Source organism: Pectinophora gossypiella, chromosome 1 (assembly GCF_024362695.1).
Source record: "Pectinophora gossypiella chromosome 1, ilPecGoss1.1, whole genome shotgun sequence".
Classification (NCBI taxonomy): Eukaryota; Metazoa; Arthropoda; class Insecta; order Lepidoptera; family Gelechiidae; genus Pectinophora; species Pectinophora gossypiella.
Genome location: NC_065404.1, coordinates 14,471,136 through 14,491,920, shown reverse-complemented (window position 1 = coordinate 14,491,920; position 20,785 = coordinate 14,471,136). Strand labels below are relative to the sequence as shown.

The 20,785-nt window shown below is 39.3% G+C and overlaps 1 protein-coding gene and 1 non-coding gene across 2 annotated transcripts; both read right to left on the bottom strand.

The window, feature by feature from the left end:
* Nucleotides 1-4,742: 4,742 nt before the first annotated feature.
* Nucleotides 4,743-16,682, bottom strand: LOC126370823 (lysosomal thioesterase PPT2 homolog). The gene is made up of 6 exons (XM_050015847.1): nt 16,306-16,682; nt 16,024-16,165; nt 14,084-14,191; nt 12,892-13,063; nt 10,073-10,174; nt 4,743-8,386 (listed from the first exon to the last, which is right to left on the bottom strand). Exons 1-6 carry the CDS (start codon nt 16,474-16,476, stop codon nt 8,188-8,190), a joined length of 894 nt encoding a protein of 297 aa, XP_049871804.1. The 5' UTR covers nt 16,477-16,682; the 3' UTR covers nt 4,743-8,187.
* Nucleotides 11,559-11,630, bottom strand: Trnaq-cug (transfer RNA glutamine (anticodon CUG)). Its single transcript has one exon. It is a non-coding gene; the product is annotated as a tRNA-Gln (tRNA).
* Nucleotides 16,683-20,785: the final 4,103 nt, after the last annotated feature.

The following is a 20,785-nucleotide window of genomic DNA, read 5'->3' as shown; positions in this document are numbered from 1 at the left end:
GTTACTATGGTTCATTGTTTACATACCAACCTAAGTTGCGAGGTATGTAATCTCCATACAAATCAGTAGGTTTGACGCATACATTTTAAAAAAAAGAATACTTAATTTTAGTTTTTTTTTTTTTTTCAATTAGATAATGAAGTATCTAATTTTGTTACTGATTTCATGATGATGGAGACTATAATTCATTTATTTTAGTAAAATAAATGTTATGATCGAAGGAAAACATCGTCAAGAAACCCACATTCCCGAGAAATGCATTTTCGGATGTAGTATCTAACCTGTATTGGGCTGGTTTTCCCTTCGCGGGTTGGAAAGTCAGGCAGGCAGTCGCTTCTGTAAAAAACCTGACCTGTCAAATCTTCAGGTTAGGTAAGCGGACCCTGTGAAAAACAGGATAATGCTAGGAGATGGAAAGAAAAGTCATAAAATAACATAAAGTCACGACTATATCCCAATTGGGGTAGTCAGAGGTACTCCATCATCGCAAGACGCACTAAATAGGTACCCACACCTCACTGAGCTTTCCGTTAGAATAATTGAAAATCAGTTGTTGACCGTAGAGTTAGAAAAATGTACTTTCCGCTCAGGGGGTAAGGTCGTAGAGTGAGATAGGGCTCTTAAACGCATATTTTTTGTCTGACCTTCCAAACCGAAGGAAAAGCCGGCTAAAATTACCCACAAATTAATTCATCACGTACCGGCGAAACCCCAATAATAAATTCGAAAATTAATGATTTAGGCCCGTGCTGGATTTGAACCTGCCACCTCACAATGAGAGTTAAGTGTTATTCTAACTAGGCTACCACGGCTTCAGTAGGATTCTTTAAAAAAAACTTTTTTATATACGAGGTAGGTACAGTCATGATCAATATAATGTACCCACTTTAGGACTCTGTCGCACTAACATTATTATTATTTGACATTTAGTGAAACTTTCAGTTCAAAAAGTTTATGTGAAATGTTACCAAAGTGTATACATATTAATGCTCGTGACCGTACTGTATAACAATATTTTATGTTTATTTTTAACAGAACGTCTAAGGCCCTGTGGCGAGGTTTTCTTGTAGCTTCTTTTCCCCGGCTATACAGGTTGCATCAGTTTTAGGCAGATGAGACATTCGTTATGTACAAAATGACGATTCAAAGTGTAACTAAACCTACTAAAATAATCTGCCTATTTGCCTCACCTACCTTATTTTTGGCAATGGACTAAATATTATATTTACTTATTATCAACATTACATTATGATTGCTTTCATAACCGCTTACCAAAATTGAATCATAGTACAAATATCACCTGATTATCAAATTATCAACATATTTTAGTCATTTTTGCCTTACCGTGAGAAATTACGCCACTCATCTTGCTATGAATCATCAACTGTTACCTAATTGCATAACTTTGGAATGTGTACCATATAGGCTTTACACCATGAGTCATTGCTTCGGTTGAAGTCTAATAACTGTTTCGTTTTGTTGTTTCAAATAGTTTGTATACATGGCGTAGTTGGTAGGGTGTTCATACATTTAATTCTTAGTGATAAGGCAATGTATGTTAAACTCAGAATCGGCTTAAAATATGTTATGGAGAATTGTATTGTGTTGACGATCTCGGGAACAAGTTGTTGTCGTAGAGTAAGGTACAGATGGGATAAATGTTATTATGCTAATATTGCCTACCTATTGTACCTACTCACTATATCTCTTTTGTTTCTGTAACTTTATGTTTCCTGTATGTACAAAGTTTTAACGTAACGTTATGTAGGTATGTTAAATAAAGACTAATCCTACGTACCTATGGAACGGACATTCTCATCAAGCTGATCACCTGATCGTCCGAAAGTAAGATGATCCGTGCTTCGGAAGGCACGATAAGCTGTTGGTCCCGGTTACTTCTTACTGATGTAAGTATGTAGTCGTTACACGAGCCATGTCAACGGCCTTTGGTGGCTCACTAATAACCCTGACACCAGGGTTGATGAGGTTGGTGTTCCACCTCAAAACCAACACGATAGGAAGAAATTACAAAATAGGTATAAATCACATGCTGCTCTACATAACACCAAAGCTACTTAATCTTTGGCCATACTCCATAGCAAATTATACGATCCCACCGTCTCGCTCGTCTCCTGTGAAGAGATGCAGTGACTCACGCGCATTCATTACTTTACTTTTTGTTACACATTCTGAACGAGAGCTTCCTGTGATTATTAGTTTTTGTCTTTTTTGTCTTTTTATTGTCTTTTTATTGGTTATTTATACTATTAATATTGTGTAGAATGATTTAGAGCCGTGGTAGCCCAGTTGATATAACGCTTGCCTCGCTTGCCTCAAATTTTGTACCGGGTGAGAGCCCTCAGCGCTCCCCATTTGTCCGGCCAAGTAGTTATATTGCCAACTGTGGCAAATCTACAATAAGCCACGTCAAAAATAAAACACACTTATAGGTAGACTTCGTTGAGCGCGGGCATAGGTGCATCGTTGTGTTCGGTCAAGTAGTAATGACATTATGCGGCAAATCTACATTAATCACGTAAACAAACACATAAATACATATTTGGTATCAATTTCCGTTCGATCTGGCCATACTACTTATAATATACGCTACATCTAATCAAGTCTACTTACTCATGATATCGTAATAGGTAAGTACTTATTGTAGAGTGGCTGTTACCTACCGATAGTGCCGTTCTATGCCGATATGCAAAATCAGGGATTTTTCTGTAACAATAGTATCTAATCATCATACTTAGTTTGCGATAAACTATCACAGAAGTGCATCCATTGACGTATTTTTATAGGTAGTTCCCTATTATCGAAGTAGACAGGCTGGTGCGTAGATAGGTACCTACCTATCTTACTGCAATAATACCCGATATGAAACATGTCACCTAGGTAATAAGTATTGATTTTTTATAGATTAGAAACAAAGATAATGGTGATTCCTGTACACACCATCTAATTTTATTTCAAGTTACCTATACCTGTCATATTCTTATTCGCTGAAAAAGAAAGGGTCGGGTAATCGACAGGCATAAAATTTGTGGAACACACTTCAATTTTAGGCAGAAATAAAAAAACCCTTTTAAAATGTTATAAATTGGTCAATAACCCACCAGAATTAAGTTGATAACACACGTCAAACGAGTTTCATATGAGCGAGATTACCTATATTCGCCCGGGTTATTCATTAATTTTAAAATGAATTTTCTGCGGATAATAAAATGACAGGGTATAACTTAAAATAGAATTATATATTATCATAATCTGATCCAAATCATACATTATAACTAAGTACATAAACTCATGCCTATTTCACACCGGGGTAAGCAGAGACTATGGAATTCCATTTGTTCCATACTGACATACTTCTCTTGCTTCCTCCACATTCATCAATCGTTTCATACTACGCACGCCGGTTCAGAGTACATCGCACTGAACCTTTTCTAATGACATCTCCAATTTGGTCAATGCACGTCCTTCAAGGGCTTCCTCTGTCAGCCCTATCACCAACCTTCGCTTTATATACTGCTTTCGAATAGGATTACTTAATCCTTATCCTTCATCCGCTCTACGTGTCCAAATCAACTTAATATTCCCTTCTCAATCTTAGTCACAACAATATCATCTTTTACATCACATCTCTCTCTTATCATGTGTGACAACCTGGTGTGACCACGAGTCCGGAGGGTGGTTTCCCTCACTCTATCACTCAATTTATTAATACTATCTTTTAGACTTGTTTACATCCTTCAAAATGTTTGCAATGGGGGCGCCATACCACAGAATAAATAATAGTAGTACGGCCACAGTTTAATCCTTTAAGTAGGTATTTCCTCAACTATGATAACAAACGGAACAAGATAACGAATATCTAAAATTTAATGAATGAATAATGTTTTCATGAGTAATATTTGTTTAGATTCTTATCTGTTATGTGGTCTTAGCCTAATATGGGCAGGTAGAACGGTAATACATGCATGAGTTTGTCATTATTTAACGGAAATATGACTTAGGCTTTTGATTCTCAGGTCTGACGATAGTCCGACGTGTCTTCGGTAGTCTTTAGACGTTTCGGACCGCGGTACGAATCAACTAATCTTCTTCTATCGTGTAGGTTGAGATGTGGATTACCAACTTCATCAACCCTGGTGCCAGGGTTACTATTGAGCCGCCAAAGGCCCCTGACATGACTCATGTAACGACTAGTACTTACATCAGTAAGTAGTAATCGGGACCAACGGCTAATCGTGTCTTCCGAAGCACGGAACGTCTTTCGGACAATCAGGTGATCAGCCTGTAATGTCCTAACCAAACTAGGAATCACAAGTTATTTTTGTGATTATGTCCCCACTGGGATTCGAAACCAGGACCTCCGGATCGTGAGTGCGCTGAACCATTGAACCACGGCACGGAAGCCGTCAACCAACGCTGCCTTACTATGATAAATCTATACTGTGAGCAAACAAAATGCGATCGCGCGATTAAACACGGTGCTGGAAGATGTGTTTCGACTCATAAATGACGGTTAGTAGAAAAAGACTAAAGTGACGTCCGACTTGGGGTGGTATCATAAACTCAAGTCCCTGTTTTTATATAAGAACTGACACATCGACATCAAAGTCTCAAAGCTGAGATTATTCAAATGATGGATATCGAATGTACTTAGTTGATGTAAATACTAGGTACTTGATGCAAAAACACCATTAAGCTTATGTAATAAAATAAAACACCAAAAATTGCACAATATAAAAATATATTTGACACGCCAATAAACTTACGTCTAGCTTACGTAAAATAAATTATTTAAACAGCCCATGTTTAATAGATTTGTACACTAATGTCTTTGAAATTGATTTCATATTCGAGTAAGCATATAAAATCGACTTATTATTGATATTTAATGAAGGACTTTCCATGCTATGTTCCCCAAAAATAATATAGATGGCGCTGTACTGTACAGATTTAAAGCGATAATTACCTATTTGCTCATTACTCGGGTACATACTAGCACATACAAAAATAATTTAACCTTGATATTTGATTCAGATTATGTATAGAATTATGTTTCTACCTGCAATAAAAAAAGCAATAGCAAAAAAAAAATAGCTTTTTGGCTTTTTTTTAGCTTTTTTTTAGCAGTAGCTTTTCTTTTTATTGACCGGAATAATAATGGGTGGAAGATGTATTGTGCCTGGGTGTAATAAAAAGGGTCATTATTTATACTCAAAAACAAAGATAAAAGATGCATAATATGTATGTCTGTTATTCATGAAGTTAGAAGGTTAAATGAAGGCAACTCCTGTACAGCGCCATCTATAGATCTTTTGGGGACGTAGTCTGGAAAATCCCTCATTTCATATAGTATTGTTAATAAACTACTGACGATTGAAACTTACATTCATATTTTTTTATATAGTTGAGCGTTAGAAATACTTACACATAATAGTTTTGCAATATATCATAAAATTCATAACTGGTTTACTTACAATATAGAACACTGTTAACTAAAATTATTGACTGCAATATAATTATAATCATAATTCTACCTCTATTTATAACTTTCCTTCTTTAAACCGAAGTAAATGATAAAACCCCAAAAGGTTTTTTCGTCATGAAACTGTTTTAGGGATCCGTACCTTGAAAGGAAAAACCCTTATAGGATTACTCTGCTGTCGGGCCGTCTGCCTGTCAAGACTTTTTCCGGACCGCGTGAAGGTATCCAGTTGGAATTAACATCTAATACTTATATCTGCGGTCCCTTGAAGTAAAAAAAGATCATCTAAATCAACTTTTTTTTTGACGTGAGTTATTTGGCATTAACTACTTGGCCAGAGAAATGGGGAGCACTGAAGGCTCTCACCCGGTACAACGTTTAAGACAACAGGCCTGAGGGTGCCCAGTTGGGCGCGAACCTCGGCTCAGGGCGTCGTCTGAGAGGAAAATGTTCTAAATCAACGCAATCCGAAGATACCATCATTCGAGCTTTATTTCTTATTATTAACATTTCCCAGAGGAATCAAAACCGATAGGATACTTCCATATTATTTGTCAAGAAGGAAAGCCTAACAGCACAAGTGAATTTATTGATCCATCACAAAAATAAAAGCTTATTTGAAGTTAGTAGTTTAATCGCGACCTATGTTTGTCTATGTATGGAGACAATAGTTCTTCAACGGCAAAGTCAAAGCCTACTTTAGATGTAACTATTGTCTTTGTTAATTTACGGCAGCTTATACGGCACCAACGCCGCGCAAACCCGACTCGCACTTGACCGGTTTTTATGATGTCAAATCAATTATTAGGTATATGTTATTTGCACATTATACTACACAGCCTTAATTCGATACAAATAATAAGTGTAGAAAGATCTAGAAAAAACACCATAAAATACATCCGAAAACGAACGTCATTTGCTACTTAATAACTAATTATACCTAAATACTAACTTTTTGATTGTATTATATTACTCTATGTCACTCACCTTTTTTTTTGACGTGACTTATTGTATGTAGATTTGCCGCAGATGGCATTAACTACTTGGCCGGACAAATGGGGAATGCTGAATGAGGGAAATTGTCGACCACGCCGGCGGGGTCGGTATCGGGGTCCTGAAGTGTTTGGTGTCGCGAGCTGATTGGCTGCCTCTATGGCTAGAGTTGCTCATGACTGTACAGAGCTTGTTTGTATGAAGTGTCCGGGGTGCGCTCCTACGGACATTTAGACCAAAGAAAGACCCAGAGTGGGCGAGGTCAGCGCCCGATACGACTTGGTGCGGGGCAGATAGTTACAGTTCTATACGCAGTATTATTCTTTATTCTATGTCTATGTAGCTATCATAACAAGTAAAATAATGGTGCTAATTCCTGTAAATACCATCTACTTTTATTTTAAGTTATATCTGTCATTTTATTATCCGCCAAAAATAAAAGGGAAGCGTACTCGACAAGCATAAAATTTATGGAACACACGTCAATTTTAAGCACGAATCTAAAACAACCGTTAAAAAAATTGCATTGGCCAATAACCCGACAGAATTAAGTTGACAGCACCCGTCAAACGGTTTGCGTACCAGCGAGATACCTTTTTGATTCGCCCGGGTTATTCATTCATTTACTCATTCTTCCTAAAATTAAGAGCTGTCAATTATCCGTCCCTTTCCTTTTCGGCGGATAAGAAAATGACAGGTATAACTTAAAGTAAAATTAGGAGGTATCTGCAGGAATCGGGGCCAATGTATAAATGAGATTTCGTTAAGCTACTTCACTATCAGGCCAAGTTTTGACACACAAAGTTATTATACTAAATAGCTACCTAATCGTCGAATAGTCGAGTGGCCTTTATTTCTTGTATGCATTCAATACGGTCAAGAACCAACCAAATTCCTTCTGAAGACCTCTCCTTGCCTATCTCAATAGGAACTAGGTGCGTGAATTTCTGTCCGTGCGTTTTTACTTATATTAGTTGGCCACCTATGTTGCGCTTTCAGGACTACAATCCGACAAAAACAGTATAGCTTTAGATCTTAATGGTCATCATTCGAAATTCAATTCACAACCATTGATTTTGGCAATTTGCACGTTTCACTTTATTGCTACCAGATAGCTCTTTAACATTGCAAATATTTTTTCCAAAGTGTAATAGCGATTGCCGATCATAAAAAGTTACAATAGTAGGTGTATACCATAATAGGTTAGATGACAACCAAGTCAAATAAGATTCTTTTTTCGAAACGTCAAAACGGCTCATTTAATTATGGCCTTGTATGAGAATACAACAAGTGACGTCATCAATGAACATAGTCAAAAGTCGTACTCATTCTTGCGTAATTCATAATTAAAATTCGTAAATAAGTCAAAACAAAAAATGCGGATTATTTTTGATCATAAATTGGCTTCTATTTCTAGGTTAGAATTTTATAATTTACCTTTCACCGACCTATCACTTTGGTTTAACAGTAAGTTCGGTGAGGTGTGGGTACTTAGTTCATCTTGCGATGGATGTAACTCTGGGAACTACCCCAATTGGGTTATAGTCGTGAGCTTACGTTATGTGTCTTTGACCCAGTCATCTACCCTATTATGTGATATCAGAAGTATTTTATATCCCTTTTTACTGAATACTGGATCAGCATCCAATTCGATTCAGCAATCGAACGAACTTTAAAATCGACCCCATTCGTTTTTAATCTAAATATGGTAACAAACAGTCATCGACGATGGTAACATTCATATGCCAACTGAAATGGTTGACGCCAGGAACAGTGACTATGTGGAGTCGTCCGGTTTTGTCCAACGTACGGAGGCCTATACGGTCTTCAACGTATATCGCTTGCTCTTTCATCTCTATCACTGTTTCATTCGCGCCGTAGTACCCGAATTGACTGAAAAAACAAAACAATATATCTAAATATATAAAAGAAGAAACTGACTGACTGACATATCAACGCACAGCCTAAACGGCTAAACGTAGGCACTTGAAATTTGGAAGGGACGTAACTTAGGTACCGTAGAGGTGCACTAAGAAAGGAATTCCCGTAATTCCCACGGGAACGGGAATTAGCGGGAAAATCCTTTTGTATGAAAAATCTAAACCGCTTAAATTAGACGCTCGAAATTTGGCATGCGGGTACCTTAGTAAACTTAAAGCTTAGTTGCAACAGGATATTGCAAAATTCCCACGGGAACGGGAGTTAGCGGGAAAAAACATTTATATGAAAAAATGTAAACCTGTACACGCCACGCGGATGAAGTCGCGGGCAAAAGCTAGTCTATAATATAATTATAGATTCAACTCTTATTGTGGAATGTAAGGTAAATGATCGAATAGCCGGCTTCTTTAATCATAATCATATCATTTATTGCGTTCCACGTGGTAGGAGGTTGGTAATATAAGGTGATGATGATGCTTCACAGTCGATTTCGACTACAGCGACAGCAGCTGGTGGATTCATTGACGGTTGCCATTCAAGAGCTTGGTAAGTCTGCTCTCTGGTGTGCTCTGTGATGGCTCGTATAGCCAATTTTATGTGAAAACGTGCGCCCACATTTTGGACACGTCAGCACACCCCCTACGTAATTATAGGTGATTGCCGCAGGTGGTCGGGCTTTCAGATCATCACGTTTTCTATCCAGATCTGACCTTCTTTCTTTTTCGAAGTCAGACACCTTTTGTTGAACAAGGCGTCTCCACTCCGGGCGCTGGCTTGCTTGCGCCTCCCAGCATGAGGAATATAAGGTAAGTAACACATATGGACCCGGATTGGGCGCAACAATTTAAAGGAGAGCTACAGCAAAGTTTTTAGGCTTAAACATAATAAATAAGAACAAGTATACATAATTTAGACATAAAAGTAAACAACTAATCATTAAAAAACTCCTGCAGAGTATAAAAACTTTTGTCTACTAGATACTGTTTTAAACTTAGCTTCAGATTGGTGCTAATTCCTGTAAATACCATCTAATTTTATTTTAAGTTATATCTGTCATTTTCTTATCCGCCGAAAAGGAAAGGGACGGGTAATCGACAAGCATAAAATTTATGGAACACACGTCACAAAGTTAAGCACAAATCTAAACCAACCGTCTAAAAAATTTACATCAGTCAATAACCCGACACAGTTAAGTAGGCAGCACGTCAAACGGATTGCATACCAGCGACGTACCTTTTTGATTCGCCCGGGTTATTCATTCATTTACTCATTCTTCCTAAAATTAAGAGCTGTGAATCATCCGTCCCTTTCCTTTTTGACGGATATGAAAATGACAGGTATAACTTAAAATAAAATTAGGCGGTGTCTGCAGGAATCGGGGCCACTAGCTTAGCTTTAGCTTCTTTCATGTTACTACTGTTAGATAGAAAATAATCGATCGACCTAATATCGACTGATACATCACTATACCAATGTACGTCACAGAAAGCTTACGTACTTCGACAGATCTAATTCGTACCGCGCATTGTGACGATTGTAACATGTTATCTTATTGAAATATAATCAATAATATAATTGTACTGAACTAATTGGTCTTTCTGTTTAATACTACACACCTCACCTATGTTTATATCTCACCTGCTTTGCCAAGGAGTAATGACTTGATCATCAGGACCACCTATTAGAACCAGCCTCTTTATTCTTAGGAGATTCGATTTGAAGTCATTTGATTTTGCTGACCTGGAAATGATGAAAAATAATTAACCCATATAACGGCCTCCGTGGTTCAGTGGTTGAGCGTTGTGCTCACGATCCGGAGGTCCCGGGTTGGAATCCCGGTGGGGACATAAGAATCACAAAAATCTCTTTGTGATGCCTAGTTTGGTTAGGACATTACAGGCTGATCACCTGATTGTCTGAAAGTAAGATGATCCGTGCTTCGGAAGGCACGTTAAGCCCTTGGTCCCGGTTACTACTTACTGATATGATTATATGTAGTCGTAACATGAGCCATGTCAGGGGCCTTTTGCGGCTCAGTAATAACCCTGACCCCAGGGTTGATGAGTTTGGTATTCCACCTCACAACCCACACGATAAGAAGAAGAGTTTAACTCATTGATATTATAATTTATAAGAGATTCTTGTCCAGCCGAGGTAGCCTAGATGGAAGAATGTTTAATTTGACTCTCTTTGCGAGAGCGCTGGTTCAAATCCAGCATGGGCCTAAACCAATGAATTTCGAAATTGTTTTCCAATTCATGTTTGAATCTTAAACAATTATCATCGGCGGTGAAGGAAAACATCGTGAGGAAACCCACATCTTCAGACTTCAGAGGTTGACTTAACCTGTATTTGGGCTGGTTTTCCCATCTGGTTGGAAGGTCAGACAGGCAGTAGCTTCTGTAAAAAACCGGACCTGTCAAAACTTCAGATAAACTACCTAAGGGGTCCCTGTGAGGAACGGGATAACGCCATGACGATGGATGACACTTGTTGGAAGACAAGATTCTATATCAGTTTTGTCTACAATCTTACAATTAATCGCTTCGGAATATATTACGGCTAAGGAGAAGCGGCGTATGAAAGTCCTTTAATTTTTATTTATAAAAAAATTATAACTCCACAGAATAGGGTAGTTCCCAACTAGTCATATCAGTTACTTTTTATTCAACGTCAAAACACGAAATTACTATGGAATTTGTACGAAAAAGCAACCTGTGACGTCATAGAAAACGTGACAAAATGTCGCACTTATTATTACATTTTCTTTATTCAAATTCATAAATAACTTAAATAGAAAACGGAAAACCTTTTTGTCACATTAAGATCTGTATTTAGCATTCATGCCAAATAATGTAAGTATGGAAAGTAATGTAGGTACTTTATTTAAAATTATTATTTCTTTAACAACGTCGTTAAATCATAATAATATTATTTATTATCTCAGGGATATTTTTTAGTCATAATAACAGAAACGAATGACGATAAGATTGTCATAGTAATTTGCAATAAAATGACGTCAATGACAAATGACTAAATATAAATAAACTATTTATTGACCTTATAAAACTAGGGCACGATAAAGAAAATAAAAAGATAAACAAAAATAAAAATTCAAAAAGTCAGGTTCCACCGAGATTTGAACTCGGATCGCTGGATTCAGAGTCCAGAGTGCTAACCATTACACCATGGAACCGCTTGACAGAAGCTCGAAATTTGCCAACTACTTTCACTTGAGCATAATATGTTCACATGTTGAAGTAGTTATTTATAACCGGTATTTTGTCCTCTCCTCAAATCTAAAGGTGACACTCTGACCTCTTTTCTTAACTGACTATTTCCATAGGCAAACGATAAATTACTTTAATTAGGTTCATTTTTTATTATCACTTTAACCTTCTAATTTCATGGATAACAGTCATAATTATGCATCTTTTTTATCTTTGTTTTTGGGTATAAATGATGACCATTTTTATTACACCAAGGTACAAATACAACTTCCACCCATTATTATTCTATCAAAATAAAGAGAAGCACATCATTCTATACATAATGTGATTCAAATATCAAGCAACAATTAGTTTTATATTTATGCTTCTGCCATTACATTAAATTTCGAATAATTATGTACCCGAAACGAGAAAATTGATAAATTATCGCGTTAAAAGTGAACGCCATCTATCGTGTGTTAAGGGAACGTCGATTGGAAAGTACCTCATTTAGATTAAAATAGTTTCACATATTTTGAATAGATAAAGAAATAATAATAGTCACTGTGCTCCTGTGGTATACCGGCTTGCTTTACAATCGGGGAACGCCGGTTCGATCTCCGGTATCGGACTTGCACCAATGAGTTAACGGCCTCCGTGGTCCAGTGGTTGAGCGTAGGGCTCACGATCCGGAGGTCCCGGGTTCGAATCTCGGTGGGGACATATCACAAAAATCACTTTGTGATCCCTAGTTTACTTAGAACATTACTGGCTGCTCACCAGATTGTCCGAAAGTATTAAGCTGTTGACCCCGGTTACTACTTACTTATGTAAGTACGTAGTCGTTACATGAGTCATGTCAGGGGCCTATGGCGGCTCAATAGTAACCCTTACACCAGGGTTGATGAGGTTGGTAATTTACCTCACAACCCACACGATAGAAGATGAAGACCAATGAGTTATTAATTTATATGCGGCGATACGGCTCATGGCCTATCACGTTGATCTAACAGATAGCTTGGTGAGGTGTGGGTAGTTAGTTCATCTTGTAATGGACGTACGGTCACGTGCATTAATAATGTATATATACAGTTTGGTACCATGTCACATTAACTTTTTTGCCAAATTGAACTGGAAGTCTCACTAAATGTCAAATATGTTAGTGCGACAGAGTCCAAAAGTAGGTACGTTATATTGCTCATGACTGTACATCTAACTTATCGTGTTATGTAATTAAATAATACTTACTGCACATGATTATTGATATAAGGCAAGTAGACACTATAGGTTTCATACAACGACTGATGGTAGGGGTCGTTCCAATAGTTGCCCACCGACGTGTGCTGCCCAACCCGGGAGTAGAAGAGCTCGTAGGCGGTCTCTTTGACTAGACCTGGGAAGACTAAGTGGAGGAATCCCGCTGAAAATATAGAAAAAAAAAATAAAGTCGTAAAACTAAATTTGAACAGCCTCCGTGGTCTAGTGGTTAGAGCGTTAGGCTCACGATCTGAAAGTCTGGGTTCGATTCCCGATGGGGACATTGTCGAAATCACTTTGTAAGACTGTCCTTTGTTTGATACTTTCAGGCTTGAATCACCCGATTGTCTGAAAAAGTAAGATGATTCCGTGCTTCGGAGGGCACGTTAAGCCGTTGGTCCGGGCTATTAGCCGTAAAAACCTCTACCAACCCGCAGTGGAGCAGCGTGGTGGAGTATGCTCCATGACCCCTCCGGTTGATTGAGGGGAGGCCTGTGCCCAGCAGTGGGACGTATATAGGCTGTTTATGTTTTGTTGTTTGTAAGACCAAATTTTCTTTTAAAATCCAGACCATTGTTTTAACTATTTTTTTTTATGCACAACGTCGACAGTTGTTTAAAGCCCGTGCCGGGATTCAAACCCGTAGCATTAGAACAATATTGATAATTTGATAAAATGGCCTAGCAAACCACGCAAATAACGTTTCGTTAGCTTCTTCTATCGTGTGGGTTGTGAGGTGGAATTACCAACCCCATCAACCCTGGTGACAGGGTTATTATTGAGCCGCCATAGGCCCCAGACATGACTCATGTAACGACTGCCTACTTACATCAGTAAGTAGTAGCCGGGACCAACAGCTTAATGTGCCTTCCGAAGCACGGATCATCTTACTTTTGGTCAATTAGGTGATCAGTCTGTAATGTCCTAACCAAACTAGGGATCACAAAGTGATTTTTGTGATTAGTCCCCACCGAGATTCGAACCCGGGACCTCCGGATCGTGAGCACAATGCTCAAGGACTGGACCACAGGTCGTCAAAGGACATGACCAATCCACCGCCATATCCGTGTGGGCAGTGGAATCTTCATCTTATGGATAGTATCAATAATGTTGACCCGATGCTATAGATAATCACTATCGCTACACACACTAGACTCGAAGAACTAATGAAAAGCATGCATACCTCCATACTGCCCAGCCTGCGGAGAGCTAAGCGAGATGAAGGTACTGACAGTCAGGTTTGGGAAGGTCTGCACGATCCCTCGAGCCAACAAGCCTCCTTGGGAATAACCTGGAATTCATTGAAATCAAATTTTAATTAATATTAAAAAGTCTGCGTATATCGTCGCCTGTATTGGGCTGGATTTTTCTTCGTGGGTAAGTGCAATCCCGATCTCAAGGGATCCCGATCTCGCCAGATCTCGTCTAATAATAGGAGAGCCGTTCGGGATCAATCCCGAAGCATAATATGACGAGATCCCGTTCGAGATTGACGGGATTGGGCGAATCTCCTTGAGTTGTACTTTTTTTTTGACTACTTATGCTTATTTACGAACTAAACTTAATTATTTAGTTAGTAATATTGAAGAATAAAGGTTTGTGTTTTCGAAAATTTCGGGATCTTGCCGGATTTATATTTCCAATCCCGCGGGATCTCGAATTTGCGATCTCGAGTCGGGATTGCATTTTCTAGTAGGAAGGTCAGACAGGCGGTCACTTCTGTAAAAAATCTTCAGGTTAGGTAAGGAGACCCGCAAAAACGGGATAATGCTAGGGAGATGCTGATGATATCGTAATCTTATAAAGAAAACCACGTTAGAGGCATATTGAAAATTCACACTCTCTTTTTTACTTAAAAATAAATTATCTAATCACATTCAGATGTGAGTTCCTTCACCAAAACCCCGATTTCTCTTAATTAATTTCAATCAGGGTAAACATTACGACCATAATTATGTACCTGGATTGAAACCAGCTTGTCAATTGTGAGGTTTTGTTAACAAAAATCACATCTGAATGTGATTTTTCAAAAACACGTCTGCCTACCCCTTCGAGGTCACAGGCGTGATGCTAATGTTATTAAGTATGTCTGGGTTTTATGTTTTCTAACATGGTGGTCCATTACTGGTGGGTTGGGGATCCTGATACCGACCTCACCGGCGGCGGTGCGGTTGTTTTCCATTGTTGTATAGAGTATGTCTGAGGTGTGCTAATAATTAACTAAAATATTATTATTCAATGGATTAAATATTTAAATAAAATTGTTTATAAAGCAATATTGTATTGTGAGAACAGAATGACTGACCACCATCATAATAAATAACAATGATATAACAAGAAGTTTATTATGAATTGAATTATTACATATTATTGAAAAACATAACAATGTTGAATTTATACATAGGTAAAATATTATACAAACAAAATGTTTTACCTAAGTACAAAGAAAAGCCAGCATTTAGGTACCTACATACAACTAATACTTTTAAATGTTCATAACCTTGTAAAAACAAGTTCAAAGCCCCGAGACTTGCTGATTCATGAACTGTAAACTTTTTGTCATGTATTTTTTCTTGTAATTTGATAATGTAAGGACTGTTTTGTGTGAAACTGTAAAACTTTTCTAAATAAACCAATACTGACTGAGCAATATAGACACTCTCTCACTATTGAGACTGACATGATCAAGTTATCTGGTGTTCAAAGCCTTGTTATACTAAATTTAATAATAGTTTATCAGTTACCATTGCTGGGCAGATATTTTCCTATATAACCTAATAGTAGTAACATTTTCCTTATAAATAAAGGTTTTAAACTATATTCATGTAATAAACATGAAAATTTGTGAGGACATTTCGTGGCTGACTTTGCTATAAAGTGATTTGTGTCTTATAGACAATTGTACAAGATGCAAATCAATTTCGCAAAAAATTGCTGATACCTATGTCAGTTTGCGGCATCAGTGACAATTTGTTACTCTTTCACAAAAAGCTACTAGCCAGATGTCTATGAAACTTCACGGTAAGATAGCTAATAGATCCAAATAACACATAGGCTTTAATTTATAAAGATACAAGCATAGATAAAAGTCGTGGATGGCTCTAGGACACTATAATTACTCACCTACAAGATTGATACCCTCGGGATGCATCGAGGATATGTTGGCTATATCCAGTCCTATCTCTAGCACCTGATGCCACATCGTCTCTAGACTGGACCAGCTCTCGAACCTGTTTACGTTGTATATCTTTGTGCCTGGATGTTTCTGGAAGGTTTAGGAATGTTTTCAAAACATTTAAGTTTCAAGAGTCAAGATTGTTTTTAGGAGGAAGTTTTATGCTAAATCAGGGACAACATAGAAATTATTATAAATACGGACATAAATAAATTAAGAAAAAGTTTTACCTCTTGAATCCTATGTGATATCATCTCCATACTGCCACTCCCAGTCATGATTCCATGAATTAAAACTACTGGCTTATACATAAAGGTCGGACTTATACAACCTAATATAAATAAAGCGATGATATTCACTTCCATTTTTATAAGTTTCAAACAAAGACAGGAAGGAAACATAAGTTACAATAAGAAATTGATTTATCACTACCACGCGTGTCTTACTGTATTTAAATTACGTTAGGCAGACGCAAATTATTAACACAAACAGCCCATTCTTTTTGATAAGGAACAAGGGTATTATTTGCGTAATTAATACTTTACAAAAATAAACAACAACGCTTGATACAAGCAATCACGATGACAATTTTCAAACGAATGATCGAATGAATGGAATGGATGGAATAAGAAATTTGCAGTGAGTTCTTGATTGGTTCTTCGGTTCTTCGTGTGTGTTCGTTTCGTTGGTTCGTAGATTGTAAAGGTAGTAAGTAGTATCCCATGATCGGTTATGGTGACTAGAGGTCGGAGCCGACCCAAAATTTGCCGGCGGCGGCGGTGCGCCGGCTTTTTAGGGTCGGCGCCGGCGGCGTGAAGTGATTTTTGTAAAATATTATACAATTAAAATTTTCGAGTAATCCAGTAATTAAATATGCCTTGTTCTTATTCGTATTACTAATAAATGAAATGGTTGTATGGGGGTAAATAAAATAAAGCAGGCGAATTAAAAATGCTTTAAATTAATAAATTCAAAAAAGTATAGGTATATCTTTTGTAATCTATCTAATTACTTTCAAATCTTTTACTCTTAAGTATTTGTTAGAAATTGTACTATCAATTTTGCACAGTGCATAATTATCATGGACAAATATTATTTCATCGACCCGTGTTGGGTTAGGCTACATGAACTAAAATTTTATTAAATAATGAACTAATATAGCCGTCCTTCAAATAAAAACACTTTGCACTGTTTAGTTATTTACTCAAGAAGTTAAACTATAAAATATAAAGAATACTGTAAAATAAATCAGTGAATAATCAAATTAACAATATTAACAACAAAACTATGGCGAGCGGTAGCGAGCGGGCGGGCGGACAGTGCGCTTATTTGGCGCGCGATTAGCACCAATAGGTGGCGCGTTTATTTTACTCGCTATAGTCTCCCCCTCCAAGCCTCGTACACGTCCCGTGCGAGACTTGGCACGACGAGGTCGACCACGGTTCTTCCTCGAAACTACCTCTACATCAGTTCCAACGAACGGAACCACAGCACTGGCATGATACTTGCCTACAATGCGGTCCTCCTTATCCTTCAGTTCGTAAGTAGTGGGACTGACAACTTTACCAATTATGAAGGGACCCTCCCTTCTAGGAGCGAATTTAGTCGTGAACCCTCGTGCGGCATTACTCTGGACATGCGACTCCACTAACACATGATCACCTATACGATATTCCGGTCCCGGACGACGACTAACATCAGCAGCATTCTTCCGACGCTCCTGTTCATTCTGGATACGGGCGTTCACCTCATCCAATTCCTTAGCGAACTGACTCAAATACGGGGTGATCTGAGGTAAGTAATTTTCATTTTCTACTACCTGACGAATATCATAAGCCAGATCCACAGGCGCACGCATCTCGCGGGCAAAGGTCAGATAGGCAGCAGACTTACCAGTTCCTTGATTTGGTGCGTGATTAAGGGCAAAACGCACCACTGGAACCTTACTAGGCCAATTCCGATGATCGTCCTCTGCATTCAGAAGTATGGCGATCATCTGCTTCATCTCCCGATTTTTCCGTTCCGCGGGGTTTGCTTCGGGGTGGTACAACGGTGTCAAACTCTGGTTTATATTAAAAGCTAACATTACCTTCTGCATGATGGAGGATACAAATTGCACCCCATTATCAGAAATCACCCTCCGTGGCAATCCATATCGCAGAAAGACCTCCTCCACTAACACCTTGGCGCACGTCTCTGCAGTAGAATCCTTCAATGGAAAAATCTCTACCCATCGACTAGCTACATCTTCGACTAAGAAGATCCAACGCTCACCGTTCGTACTCTCCGGTAGCGGTCCAAACAGATCAATAGCCAGCACTTCGAAGCGCTGCTGAGGCGTGGGGGTCTGTAACAAACCTGCGGGTTTCAGGTTAGTAGCCTTATACTTTTGACACAACTCGCATGCTTTAACGTAGCGAGTCACAAAATGTCGCATATTCGAGAAATAATACTTTTCTTTAAGTTTCAGAAGCGTTCGTTCAATACCTGGATGACCAGCAGTAGCAGCATCGTGTAGTTCCTTCAACACAGGTTCGCGCAGGGACAGCGGGAGATATAAAAGTGGTTCGTCAGACTCACCATCGGGATCTGAGCGATACAAAACTCCTTCCGATGTATAAAACCCCTTGTCCGTCCACTGCGTAGCTCGAGTAGGATCTTCAAACGCTTCCAGGATCTTCTGACAATCAGGATCTTCCATCTGGGCGGCACGAATATCCTCGGCTCCACGATGAGGTAAGTCGACCGTAAGTAAACAAACACTGCAGTCTTCACCTGACAGTGGCGGTCGGCTTAAGGTATCGGCAATAGCGTTCTCCTTACCTGGTGTATATTCGATGGCTAAATTGAACGATTGAACCTTCATGGCCCAGCGAGCAAGACGTCCGCTGGGTGTCTTGACAGAGAGCAACCATCGCAATGGTTGATGATCGGTACCCACGGTGACCCGCGACCCTTCAAGATACCCCCTGAACCGTTCCAACGCCCAGACCACCGCCAACGCCTCCCTCTCGGTTGTTGTATAATTGCGTTCGGCGCTCGTTAAGAGTCTGCTAGCGTATTCAATGGGTCTTTCCGACTTGAAGTCTGGGCCTTGCATCAACACCGCGCCCAGGGCATAATCACTTGCGTCTGTCCTCAATATAAAAGGTTCGTCAAAATCTGGTTGGCGGAGAATCGGAGCTGATGCCAAGCGAGACCTCAAGTCAACAAAAGCTTTAATTTGCGCGTCCTCCCACAACCATGGTTGATTTTTACGCGTCAGCTTGGTTAAAGGCTGCGCGACCTTAGAAAAATCCGGTATGAACTTACGGAACCACGAGCAACTCTGCAAGAAGGTTCTTAGTTCCTTCAGGTTCGTCGGCGGTTCTCTTGACAGCACGGCGGCTACCTTGCCAGGATCAGGCTCTATGCCCTTCATCGAGATCACGTGTCCTAGGTAAGTGACCCTCTCTCTAGCAAAAACACATTTACCTCGGTTCGCCCTCAAGTTGAACAAGCGCAGCCTCTCGAAGACTCGCTGAAGGTCTGCCAGGTGAGATTTTAGGTCATCAGAGATTACCAGGATATCGTCAAGATACGCCACAACGTTTATACCTTTTAATCCAGCTTTAAACCGGTCCATCAACCTCTGGAACGTCGCCGGGGAGTTTTTTGAGACCAAATGGCATACGGCGAAAGCGAAACGTCCCAAACGGTGATACAAACGAGGTCTTATCTCGGTCGTCAGGATGGACTTCGATCTGCCAGTAGCCGGCTTTAAGATCGATGGTTGACATAACACAGTTAGCCTTTGTGGAGAGCAGAATGTCGTCTATCACAGGTAAGGGATACTTATCCGTCTTAGTGATATTGTTGAGGGTCCTATAGTCTACGCAAAAACGTACCTCGCCGTTCTTCTTCGGCACCATGACCACAGGAGACGCCCATTCCGACTCGGCTTCTTCAATTATCTCTTCCTCCAACATGTTTTCAATCTCCTTCTTCATAATATCCTTCTTTGCAGGTGACACTCTATAAGGCGGGACACTAATAGGAGCATGCTCACCTGTATCAATACGGTGTATTGCAAAAGCTGTAGGGCCTCCCCCTGGCTCGAAGATGTCTCGGTTCTCTAATAAAAGAGTGTTCAGTCGGCACCTATCAGGCAAAGACAAAAGAAGACCTTCCTCTTCTCGGAGATCGACGGACGAACACGTTGTAATCCCACGATCATTGCGCTCGTACTCAAGGGTCTGAGGATTAGATTCAGATAAAATTGTAAAAGTATCGTTATTAAAATTAAGCACCATGCCAGCCTGTTTAATAAAGTTCATCCCTAACAAGGATTCCTTTGCACCAGGCAATATAACAAACTGCGTAGGTATAACAAGTCCGCGCACCCTCACGTCTACCTTGGCGACATCAAAAACACCAGAATTTACAGTACCATTTGCAAGCTTAATACTAGTCCCTACTTTCTTAAACTCGTGGCCATGCGCCAACAAGTGAGCATGCAAACTATCACTAGCAACTGAGTGTTTAGCACCAGTGTCTAATAATGCAGTGCCTTCAGCACCATATACAACGATAGACATCATAGGTCTCTGACGCGAGTCAGTTATGTTCCCTAAAGCGGCGACAGATTGAAACGCAGTTGTAGAAGAAGGCGAAGACGGCTCCGGCTTCAAGTTACGGCACGTCGAACAATTAGAGCGTATAACGCCGGGC

What these genes read in the sequence shown, in the direction of transcription:
- LOC126370823 (XM_050015847.1), bottom strand. Translation starts at nt 16,476, where the DNA reads ATGTTTCCTTCCTGTCTTTGTTTGAAACTTATAAAAATGGAAGTGAAT. An exon ending in GCAGGCTGGGCAGTATGGAG is followed by an intron (nt 13,064 to 14,083) that starts GTATGCATGCTT and finishes CTATATTTTCAG; the next exon opens with CGGGATTCCTCCACTTAGTC. An exon ending in ATTACTCCTTGGCAAAGCAG is followed by an intron (nt 8,387 to 10,072) that starts GTGAGATATAAA and finishes TTGTTTTTTCAG; the next exon opens with TCAATTCGGGTACTACGGCG.